This window comes from Silene latifolia, chromosome X (assembly GCF_048544455.1).
Source record: "Silene latifolia isolate original U9 population chromosome X, ASM4854445v1, whole genome shotgun sequence".
NCBI lineage: Eukaryota > Viridiplantae > Streptophyta > Magnoliopsida > Caryophyllales > Caryophyllaceae > Silene > Silene latifolia.
In genome coordinates, this window is record NC_133537.1 from 183,667,326 (window position 1) to 183,679,912 (window position 12,587).

General features: G+C 42.1%; 1 protein-coding gene across 1 annotated transcript in view; it reads right to left on the reverse strand.

Annotated features, from left to right (window-relative positions):
* Nucleotides 1-9,118: 9,118 nt before the first annotated feature.
* The window catches only part of LOC141623738 (2-methylene-furan-3-one reductase), a 35,286-nt gene continuing 31,817 nt past the window's right edge, over nucleotides 9,119-12,587 (reverse strand). The window contains exons 3-4 of the mRNA XM_074439884.1: nucleotides 9,822-9,981; nucleotides 9,119-9,542 (exon numbers count right to left, since the gene is read on the reverse strand). Coding sequence (XP_074295985.1) covers nucleotides 9,277-9,542; nucleotides 9,822-9,981 — 426 coding nt within the window. The 3' untranslated portion in view covers nucleotides 9,119-9,276. The remainder of the gene's footprint in view (nucleotides 9,543-9,821; nucleotides 9,982-12,587) is intronic.

Genomic DNA, 12,587 nt, shown 5'->3' on the forward strand with positions numbered 1-12,587 from the left:
GAAGATGATAGTAAATGCAAGGATTCATAGGCTTAGCATTTCATCAAATATAACATGTGCATGAGTTGAGATCAAAACAAGCAAGCAAATAAAACATGAAAGCATATTAATTTAAGCATGAATCATTCCCCATGTTGGTTTCCCCTAATCACCCATTAACCCTAGCTAAGAGACTACTCACTCATTATCATGTTGATCATGCTAGCAAGGTTGTCAATCATACCAACAATATGAAACATGATGAATAAATGAAAGTAATTAACAATAATTAAAAAGGGATTAAGAGAATTATACCTACTAATGATTCCAATAATAAAGCAAAGATAAAAGAAGTACTTGATGCTTGATTGAGAGGTTGTCAATCTCCCAACAATAACCCAAATATTCTTCAATTACCCAAAATAAAGGATGAACAAAAGAGAGATTAAGGAAATAAAACTTGTATTAGAACTTGATTAATTGTTGATTACAAAACTAAAGAGAGATTTTATTTATATTAACTACACTAATTATTGATAAGAAGCACATGCCCCTCTAATTAGACTAATGAGGTATTTATAGTGGAAATTAGGGAGGATGTATTAGGGTTAACTAAGGGCTAAACTAGTAATTACACTTTTTAGATTGAGCAGGGAGGAGCCGGTATTTTCCGAAGGAAGGGCTTCTTTCTTTTTAACTTGGAGAAGAGGAAATCGTGCTGTAGAGGAATCCGGGCATATTGGAGTCGGGACGGGCGGATTCTGGTGGTGGAAGACGAGCGGATTCGAGGGAATCCGGGCGGATGCTGGCGGTGCAATCCGAGCGTCTTTGGAGGAAACCGCTCGGATTGTGCTGTGAGGAGACGGGCGGATTGGAGACAATCCGCTCGGATGTCAGCACAAATTCTTCTTCTTTTCTTCCCTTTTGTTCATGAAATTCCTTGGGGATTTCCTTGGGGACTCAAGGATCCTTTCTCAACATTGCTCATCTACTATCATATGTACAAAGGCCTTCTAATCTTGTCTCGCCTTGATGCTTGGTCATTGAATTCGATCAATTTAGTCTTGTTTTGCCATGAAAATGCAAGATTCTTACTCCTTTCCTACCAAGGGATCAAAATCTCAAAGAATATGCAAAACAAAGAACTAAAGATAATAAATGACCCAAATATGCACTAAAAAGCATGGGAACAAGGCTAATTCGGGGGCTAAAAATGCGCTAATTATGGTCACATCACTTTAAAACCTCTTTTTTACGGATTTCTAGAAGACAACCCGTCGAGAAAGGACGCAACAACTGCTGCGCCTCTTCGAAGGAGCGCAGTTCCTGCTGCGCCTCTTCGTGAGGCTGCCGCAGTTCCTGCTTCCTTTCTTCTTCCTTCGTCCTCTGTAATTCGTTCTTCTTTGTTTTCGTTTGTTCTCTTTAATTCTTCGACGCAATAGTCTAGTAATCTCATGTATATTGTTTATCATTCATTCATATGTATAATTCGTCACTTAAATCCGACTTAAATCCCTTATAATCTCATATTTGCGGGTTTTCGTCATTAAAAAATCAATCCGGGTTGTAGGAATTCGATTTGTTCATATCGGGTTTCTGGAATTCGATCTTTGATATATCTTCATCTGTCTTTTGTCATATTCGTCATTAATTTGTTGTTAATTCGTCATATTTAACCTATTTTGTTCACCCATGTCATTAATCGATCGTTCATTCATGTAAATAATCCATCTTTAATCCGTCTCATCCATGTTTATCGTTTTCATGACTCATTCATATGTAAATAACCTGTTTTAATCACTTCCATCCGAGTATATATCATAATCAATCATTAAATTCACCAATTAATATTAACGATTTGCAGTTCCGGCTTCACAGCATGAACTCACCCTTGGAACAGACGCAACAACTGTTGCGCCTCTTCCAAAGGGCGCGATCTCTTCGCGCTGTTCAGTTGAGTTCGTCTCAACTCCATTGTTGCTTGACCTAGTTTAATTAGCTTACGTATAATTGACTATTAATCGTATTATCACCCACTGATCTGTTCGTTAGTTCTTTCTTTTATTCTTTTTCTCAAACTATCCGTTTTAAAGGTATTTTCGACATAAATCAATGAAACCCATTGTAATTATTGTAATTTTCATTATTGTAATTTTCTTTATTTATTTTCATCATTGTATTTTGTATCCATTTGTATGTTTTCACATGTAATTGAGCATTAAATCCTACTTTGACCCAATTGTATGATAAACTAATTGTCAACCGACTTAGTCTAATTCTCACATGCTAGGATTAAAACTTGGATGTTGCATTGCATGCATATAATCGACGATATATCGAGTATAGATGATGTCCCTAATCATTAGTAGAGGCCGCTATCGAGGCGGGCGGGATTAGGTGTTCGATCAAAAGAGCGTCATAATACGTACCCTCACCCCTTACTCCAGATCTCTGTGAACACCTGTGTTCATTGGCATCCACGAGAGTCATTCTAGACATAGAATGCTAAGGGTAATGATTGCTTAGTGTTCATGTCTCTACTTTGTGTCTTGACATGACACGAGGTATTCGAACGGTTCCAATTTCCCATAAAAATTGGTGGCGACTCCAACAAATGCAAATGCTTGTTCTCTTCCTCCCAAGCGCCCCCGTGGGCCCCCCGTTGTCCACACCTGGTCCCAGAATTCATCCAGATACCGGAAGCAGAACTGCTCCCTAGAGTTCCTCTAGAGTCCTATAGCAGATGTGGATGCTAGAGTCCCTCCAACCTCTAGTTACCAGAGCAGGAATGGTCAGTGCACCAGAAACCGCCAGCAGCGTACCAGCAATAAGTGTACCAGCAGAAGATGAACAAGCAGAAATGTTCAGTACAGGGGTACAGACTCAAAGGTACCAGGCTGGGGGCATATCAGGGCCTCCAGGATCTCTGGACCAGAGATCCCTAGACGACGTGTTGGTGCTCCAGATGGAAATATAGAAGCAAGTTGCAAAGAGACAGTCTGGAGCCTGCAGTAAGCAGAGACGCCAGGCTATACCCTAGATGTCTAGCATCCTGCTGCTCTCCCATGCTGATCAGAATGGAGACAACATCGGGTATCACCATATCTCGTAGTTCTATTCTGTTGGAGCTATATTCCTCCCTGTTGCAGGAACTTTCAGCCAGCAGGAACCTGAATGACAAACTGAACTAGTGTCACTACAACTCCACTAGCCAGCGACCCTGGGGGCAGACATCTGCATGAGTTTCGTTAGGTGGTAATATATTTGGTACTATTTTGCATGTCTCTAACCCTCTTGCAGGACCAGAAAACCTGGAGGAGCCACCACTTGTTATCACATGGGGGCAGGTCCAGTAAAATAAGCTCCACGAGGCAGGTTCTAGCATTTACACCTCTATTTATGGTAGAATAATTTACGTGATAACAGGTGGATCAAAACTCTACAACCTAAAATACTCAAAGGCGAAAAAGGCATGCCACCGAACGTGGGTAAGCTGAATCCGGAACGAATAGTGCTAAATATTCAGAGTACACAGGAAGCAGATCAAATCTAGCAAGTGGCAAACCATAATGGGCGTCCTGAAGGAACTATCAAAGCTTGCAAAGAAGCAATCGGAATATAAGAACCAACAACAGCAATCAACACGCAGTCCGCCAGGCGCTTGGATGTTGATTCCAGCAAATTGTCACCCTTGTAGGGTAACATCTCATAAGAAGCTTCTACAACGAGTTTCATACCCAGTCTTCATCTCATGGAAAAATCCCGAAACAAAGCAAAATACAAAAGGGCCAAGTCGCCAGGCAATGATAAACATGATTGTCTCCTTGGCAGCAGCTACACCAGCTTTTCTACCTTCTACCTTGCTGTGTTTGATCTTCTATTGCAGGAACTATCTCTGGCTCAGGAACATCAGCAGCCTCAAAAGCATTTTAGGGTGGCTGACATCTCCAGCAGTATTTTCGGGGGCATGACCCACCAAGCATCATTTTCGGGGAGCTGGCCTCATCAACACCCAGAGACAGGTCCCCAAGACGCTGAGATCTAGTAGAATAAATAAATCTCGACCATCTATCTTCTCTTAACTTCCAGGAGACAGGAAGTAGGAGGAACCAGCAATGGAAATCCAGAAAGCCGGAGGAACCAGCAACGGAAATCCAAAAAGCAGGAGGAACCTGAAACGGAATTCCAGGGAGCAGAAAGTCGGAAGCAGGATGCAGGAGGAAGCAGAGGCGAAACCTGAGGAGGCAGGAAACATGAAGCAGAAAACCTGTGGAGGCAGGAAACATGACCAGATGGAAGGCAGGACCCAGAGTGAGCCAGACTTCTACATAGCCCATTTACAGGAGCCATCGGCTAAAAGGAGCAGAGACAGGGGAACCCTAGTACTACCTCTGATGTCTGAGCCAGAACCGGGGGAAGCCTGGTACCACCACTGTCGTCCAGCCTGGAACCAGAAGAGCCCTGGTCGCAGCACCTGGATCCCACACCCAGTCCCTGTATCTGATTCACCGCGCCTGGTCCCAGCACCTGCTCCACATACCTGTAGGTAACCAAGACTTCAGTTAGCGTCATACTGACACCCAGAATATTATCTCAAATAAGTCTCTACATCCCGCAGAGATCAGGTACACATCACTTGAAAATTTGTTTCTTGCGCTTGTTATAGCTTTCTGTAAATTGCTTTCTTATTTTAGTCTCTTCATATCCATGTGGTAATTGACTACCCCTGAAAACCTATATGAGAAAACTAAAGTTATTAGGATAAATGAACAATGATCAATTGAACCATACGCCTAAGTGCTCACACCCTGAAGTTCGAACCTCGAATGACAGTTAAATCACAACCATGGTAGACTAGCACCTGACTTTAGTCCTGCACCCCAGACCTAGGTTGATGAAAACATCAGCGACCTAAAAGGAAAATAGGAACCAGAGTTGTACATGTCACACTAGTGGAATTTCCAATAAAAGGGACAGGAGCAGGCCTGGTACCCGGTCCCCGCGAGAGAACCAAGAGGGAACCTGATCGTCCGAGCCTGCAGCGACCCTGAGAGTCAGGCACTTGAAAATATTTGAAACCAGGCAGGTCCCCAGTCGGGGGCCAGAACCCAGAACCTGGAGGCAAACGTCCTTACAACTTGGGGGTAGCATTCAAGCTAGAGTATCTTATCACTTATGCTCATCATTCATGTGCTAAACCATTGGTAAACAAAGAACAGGAAGATTCATGTCCATATGTCGCTCTTAAAGTAATTCGTAACTTTGTAATCTTACTACCCTGTTATATTTTGAATAACTACTTTCTTGAGCATTGGAAGGTCGTTGGCTATGCCATCTGCTGGCCCTATTAGAATAATTTCTTGCAGGAGATCTCCCTACCAGCAGAAGTGGTTACTCAGGCTTCCGAACCTGCCACTACTCCCCCATATAAAATCGCTCCTCCTGCAGCATATGACACAGAATGTAGAATGCAGGACGCAGAACGCAGAATGCAGGACGCAGGATGTAGAATGCAGGACACAGGACGCAGAATGCAGGACGCAGGACGCAGAACACAGGACGCAGAACGCAGAACGTAGAATGCAGAATGCAGAATTTGGAGAGCAGGGCGCAGAGCGCTTCCTGCAGCAAATTTTTGGCCTGTAGAAACAACCTCCCCGTGCACAGGTCGAGCCAGCAGGACAGGTAGCTTCGCCAGCAGCTTGCAGGACAGGTAGCTCCGCCAACAGCTTGCAGGACAGGTAGCTCCGCCAGCAGCTTGCAGGACATGAATCAATGGAATGGGGACAATTCAATCAACGTACCGCTAGTACATAAAAGCTCCTAGCACCCTGAATATATAGGAGACGGGCAGCAGCCAAATGCTGCAGAACACATCCTTGCATCAGCTGCCCAAAGTGAAAAATCACAACACATGCTACCACCAGCCTGGTTCCCTGGACACCAGAACGTGAAAAAACAAATGACACTACCCTCATCAAGAAAGTAAAAGGCAAGCATGGGTCTCATATTATATTGCATGCCATCCACAGCAAAGCCGTGAAAGTCATGCAGGGGGCAAAGACTACATCCCTCACGCGACAGCCAGAAGCCAACAGTCCATCAAGCAAGCTTGGTCAAACAACAAACTCAATGTTGAGAACCTGAAACGATAGTAAAAAGAAATAGCCACAACAACTGAACTAAGAAGTGCTCACATACGCATGACATTGTACAAGCAATCAGAAGCAAAGGCATATGATAACAACGTCAGAATCAGGACTCTCGCAGTAGAGGACCTAGTGCTATGAAGGGTATTTGAAAATACCAAAAATCACAAGGCTGAAAAATTTGCTTACAATCGGAAAAGACAATGACAGGCTGAAAGCGCCAGGTAATAGGGTTGTACAGATTGATGGCCATGCAAGGTCAAATCTTGTATAGTCCCCGACAGTACTTTGTCTGACAAAATGCTAAAACCTTAGTGTACAGAGTACTTTTCAACAGTCCATGAAGCAAAAGCCTTTTTACTAATATCTTTTTTATCGAGTCCTTTTTTAGTTTCAAAATTTATTTTTGTGTTTTTTATTTATTCCTCTTTATTTAAAACAAAATATTTTCTAAAAACCCAAGTGGTACGCGCTGTGGCTTCCTGGATCCAGATGTTGCCCTGGAACACCATGAGATAGCACCAGGTATTTGTACTATTTGGTAATCTTTTACGCTTCTAGGAAGAAAGGCTTTGACACTGATATTGGTTGCTTGTAAGACAAGGGACACTTTGAGGGTCCAACCCCTACCATGTAAGGGTGCGAGACGTTTAACTTAAGTCAAGCCACATGGGGAGCATACGCCGAGGTAGCGCGCAGGGTACGGCATACTAAGACCACCCATACCTTAACGTTAATCTTAGGAAATCCATAGCTATGACGTAGAGCAAAAGGTGCACGCACGAAATTTCAAACGTCTGGAACCACAAGGAACGCAACATTCCTTGTTAGTCAGAAATATTCAATGAAGGTACGCTCTAATCAGCTAATCCTAGTGATAAGATATTTTACGTCATGGGTAAGATATGTTATCAAATATCTGTCACCAGGCGCAAGGGCTGTGCACCTGGAACCAGGTCAGCCTCCTGGATATATCTAAGTGGGAACTAAACTCCAGACAAAGACAAACGAAATGACAGAGACACAACATATAGTCATGGTTGACACTGCATTCACGACATATGATAGTCTACAGCATATCTAACCATCATATAGTATGCCTCATACATTAGAGAGTCCATCCATGCACATGCATCGCACTACTAATATTTTGCAGGTATCACCTACATAACAAGTGCATAGCAAACTTATGCCGAATGCTCCGACCACCAGAGTCACCCTTGGTGACCAGATAACAGAATGGTAAGGACAGGTGAGAAGTGCTTCCCAGATTGGCCCGTCCCGGCTCCCAGATCGACTTTTCGGTCCCCGGTGTCAACCGTCCGGTTCCGGACTCGGCCTGCCTCGGCTCCCAAAGATCGACTTTCGGTCCTCGTGTCGGCCGTCCGTTTTAGGACTCGGTGTCCCGGCTCCCAAAGATCGACTTTCTCGGTTCCCAGATTCAGACCCTCAGCTCCCAAAGATCGGCCGTCTGGTTCCCGAGCCAGTGCAGACTCCACAACGGTAAACCGCCCCGATTCCCCGCAGCCCATCAGGACCCAAACGTCTGCGATCAGGATCCTAGAGTCCACCAGTTGTTCTGAGCATCCTCCCAGAAATCCCCGAGTCCGCCACGAAAAGTCTGCTAACGGGAGTCCACGAGTCTACATCAGTAAAAAATCAGTTTACATCTACTTCCCGATCAGTAGAACCAAGGAGAGCCAGAAATTAGTTTACAAGGACAGCAGAGTATGATTCAGCAGAATCAAGCAGACCAGGGTACTGCAGTGCAGGTGAGTAGGGATGCGGAATTATCTCAAGTATATATAGCAGAGTCGGATCCGTGGCAGCGACAAAGAGTTGCTCCAGAATTCCAGCGGACTTCTCCATGAGAGCTTCAGCAGTCTGTTCCAACGGTCCGTTATAGTAGGTTGGCTGCACCTCCTTCCAGCAGAATAGCAGCATAATAGCGACAGCAGGCAGAGCTTGAAAAATCAATTTCCCTCCTCAACAAAGCTGAGAAGCGAAATTGGGGGTAATTGTTAGGGCCAAAATTACCGTATTTTGCCTAGGCTACGTGGCACGAGATAAGTGGGTTATTAATGAGCAATGGACCCATGACATACAAGGGGAGTCGGGCCCATGGACCGAGCCAGAGAGGCAGGCCTGGAAGCAGGATAAACCGGGGAAGGACAGTAGATGAAGAAGAGTTCGTCTTGGACTAAGATATTAATAAGATCCCGGGTAAGACAAGGTAATCCTAATTGTTGCCATATTCTGAATAAGGAATGTCCAAGTTGTTACCAAACTCTACCTTGAGGAACAAGACAATTAAGTGGAAAACCCTAATAAACCCACTAGGATTTATTCATTATAAATACAAGGAAGACAAACAAGAGAAGGGATCCATATTCATCCACACAAAAACATACACAACGGCATACAAGAAAGAGAAAGCAAGTAAGCAAGAAGCAGCAACTAAACCATCCACGAACCAAACTAATTCTATAAGAATTATCCCACCATCATTGTGCAATCATTATTCAATCAATGATTGCCATAATTATAATCCCACAATACAAACTAACCTACGTACTTTGTCATAAACCCACAAAAGACCGCCAATGTCCAGTTTATGTACCGTCTGCCTCATATGCGCACCAGATTAGCTGTCCATCATCAGATCCGTGTCCATTGTATATTGTACTTGTGCTCCGATTATCATATAGTGAAATATTGGCGGGATTCCGACTCCCCCCGCGGTTGTTTCCCACATCGGATTTTCCGCGTCACCAAAATCTCTTGTGTCATTATTCCCTTATTTCGTTCTTTACTTTGTTCATATCGTTACTACGCCTTAATTACGTATGTATTTCGTCACAAATCACATATAATTTAACCCCCCAATACGAGGCTAAAAAGGGCGGTCACTTTAACCCTAAATTGGTAGAAATTTACCAAAACTGATTGGGTCAGGCGCAGAGTCGAGACAGGTTCATTGAAGGCATGGAGGGACAAACATAGGAAAACCTATGCAGATAATCATTTATTGAAGGCTAGACTCAAAGTCGCAGCAGTCGAACTACACAAATTCCCCTTAAAGCAATAAATGACCTACAAATTGAAGTACAATCAGTCAATCACAACATCCAGACTTGAGAGAGCAAACTCAGGGGATGGGGTAAATGACCACTTTCCCAGTGGCACGGTTAGATTCGAGGTAAGTGAATGCTTGATCGACCTTGTTGAAGGGGAATGGACCCTTTGGGTCAAGGACTGGCTTGACCAAGCCATTCTCTAAGAAGGGATTTAGTTTCTTCAGGACTTGTCCATTTGATGTAACCACAAATCTAAATCCCGGTGGTGTAACCGCGCCTGTTAAGACCACTACGCTTCCTCCTTCTTTCACGGCTTTTACCGCCTTCTCCCCTTCTCCTGTAGTTTTAAAACGTTAGATGTCAAAAATATATGTTAGTTGCCTTTCAAAATAGCTTGAAAGAGGTAAAACAGCTGTGTTTCCAATTTAGGTGAAGTCAAAAACTCGCTACTTTTTCATTACGGATTAGGATTGAATAGCGCAAAGTGGATTAATAAAGTAGTCATGCTTAACCATCAGCTTTTTTATCATGGCATTCACCTAACACAAATGATAGAGCCTACTATCATAAGCATAACTGCATTATAACTTAATAAAGGATAAGAGAGGGTTCATACCAACTGCATCATACACAACATCAAATTTTTCTCGTAGTTCCTCAAATTTTTCGGTGGTGTAGTCAATAGCAAGATCAGTACCAATACTCTTCAAGAATTCCTGTTTCCCTGTACTAGCTGTTGCTGCAACTTTTGAAGCACTGAATACTTGTTTCGCCAGCTATGTCGTAAGAAATGAGAAAAGGAAAATAAACAAATTTCGTCAGAAGGCTGTATAAGTTTCTGCAGGTCCTTAAGTTAACCCCCACTCTGTATTTGATAAAACTTGTGATCGTGATCTATGTTTGTATCTGAAAACTGAAGAGAATAATGTTTCCAACATCTTATTTACCTATGATATTGTTACTTGATAGGCTCGTATCTCTACTATCTATTTAGCATATTTTAAGTACAATAAAGCGACATTGGGATGCGGTTTTATATGATTTGCGTCACTATTGCCGTTTTTCGAGTGTCGGGATAATAATGGAGTTTTGAGCAATGACCGGAAGCAAAGATATGTCTTTAAGTCTACCATGATACAAACATCTACAAGCAAGAAGGAAGACTAGCTATGAAGAAGTGAAAGGATGAACCAATTGAAGATTTGAAGCTTCGTTTGCACAAGGATCGACTTTAAATGAGTATATCTTGAGTTCTAAAGCTCGTATCGATGCAAGGTCAAGTGGAGGTGAAAGCTTATGTTTTTAGCTTTCCAACAATAGGTCACACGCCTCATTTGGCCAAGTAAAGAGAGAGTTATGACTTTTTGGAAAATGCAGTCCAGCGCACCGGGCGCACCGTGCGCCCCTCCCTATGCTATAGGGCGCACCGTGCGCCTTACCTGGGTATTATGCGTTTTGATTACGGGCTTCCATCCAACTTAAGCCCATTATTTCCTCTTCAACCTAGGACTATATATAGGTGAATGCCATTAGGGATTCATGATCTTATGCTTTATTTTAGACTTTATTTTGTTAATCAAGTTGTAATTGAAGAATTATCATCTAATTTGGGGTTTTAGATCTAATTATGGAGAACTAATCTCCGATCTTAATCCGACTCAAGGTTTAATCTTTTGGTTGTAAGACTCTTTAATCCTTCTTTTAATTTCATTATCATTGTTAATCCTTTTTGTGTTTATTGTTTGAATTTTGGAATCCTTGTTTATATTGAGTAATTAAGTGTGATTTCCTTGTTGCTTAATTAATCAAGTTCCTTAATTTATTGTTGTTGGGATTATTAAGTGTGATTTCCTTGTAATTCCATCTTTGCAACACCTTGTTATTATGCTAATGAATGTGATTTCTTCTTGGCTTAATTAGCAAGTAAAGGATTAACTTGTAATTAGGCATTAATTGTGATTTCATTGTGTCTAATTACCTCTATTGAATCTCTTGTGCTCATATCTTCTTGTTAATTTGACCAATGTATGTGATTTCTACTTGGTAGAATTGATAAGTTGGGTTATTTGATTAAGTGTGATTTCCTTGTCATTTGGCCATTATTTAGGAGATTTAGAAGATTAATCTTCACAATAGAGTGATAATATATAATTGAAGGATTGATTGAAGGGTTTTGTCAACTAAAGTGCCAAACTTTGGGTCGGGTTAAGTCTTTCTCAAATTGATTAATTTCCATCTTTTAAAACTCTTGATTGATTACTTGCTTTGCACTCTTGTTTGAATTTCCTTGCTTTTGTTACAATTGAACTCAACCCAAAACCCCCCTTTTTATATAATTGTTGTTACTTTGTCTTAATTATTCTAATTACTCTTTTAATTTCACTATTGCAAAACCCATCTTCTCTTGGGTTCGATCCCTTGCTTGCTATTTTACTAGTTTATAATTAGTGCTAATTAGTGTGTTTAGTGGTATATAAATTGTTAATTTGGCCGTCTTTTAGTGCGACATTTTAGGCGTGTCAAATTTTGGCGCCGTTGCCGGAGAAGGTAACGGTTTTGCTAGTGTGTTATTTGTGTTTTTAGAATAGTTGTTTTAGTTACTCTTTGTTCTTGTTGTTAGTGTCTTGTTCATCACTTGTGTGAACTTTTTGATTGTGTGCTCTTGTGTATAGTTGTTTATGGTCAATACTAGGAATTCAAGTGAACCACTTTTTCCATTCAATCCGGAGATTCAAAGATCACTTGCTTGGATAGGAGGAGGTATTAGAAGAGACAACCCGGTTATTGAAGAAATTGATCCCGGTTTTCAACAAGACCAAAGAGAAGATAACAACATCCCTTTTGAACAACCCATACCCATACAAATCATCATGGGTGATCGTGAAGACGGAAATCCACACCAAGATGGTGAAAGAGAGAACCCACCAAGGCCTAGAACCATTAAGGAACTTACCGCCCCGGATCTCACACAAGTGCCCTTGTGTATCTCCTTTCCGGCCTTGGCGGAAAATGCCACCTTTGAGTTGAAGTCCGGGCTCATTCACCAATTGCCCCAATTTCATGGACTTAGCACGGAAGATCCCAACAAGCATCTCAACAAATTTCATGTTGTTTGCTCAAGCATGAAGCCAAATGGGGTTACCGATGAGCAACTTCAACTAAGGGCCTTCCCCTTCTCACTCAAGGACGCGGCAAATGATTGTCTTTATTATCTCCCTACCGGGAGCATCACCACTTGGAATCAAATGAAGAAGGCTTTCTTAGAAAAGTATTTTCCCGCTAGTCTCTCCTCTCAATTGAAGAAAGAAATAAGTAACGTTGAACAAATGGATGGGGAGAACTTGTATGAGTATTGGGAGAGGTTTAAACAACTTCTTGCTAG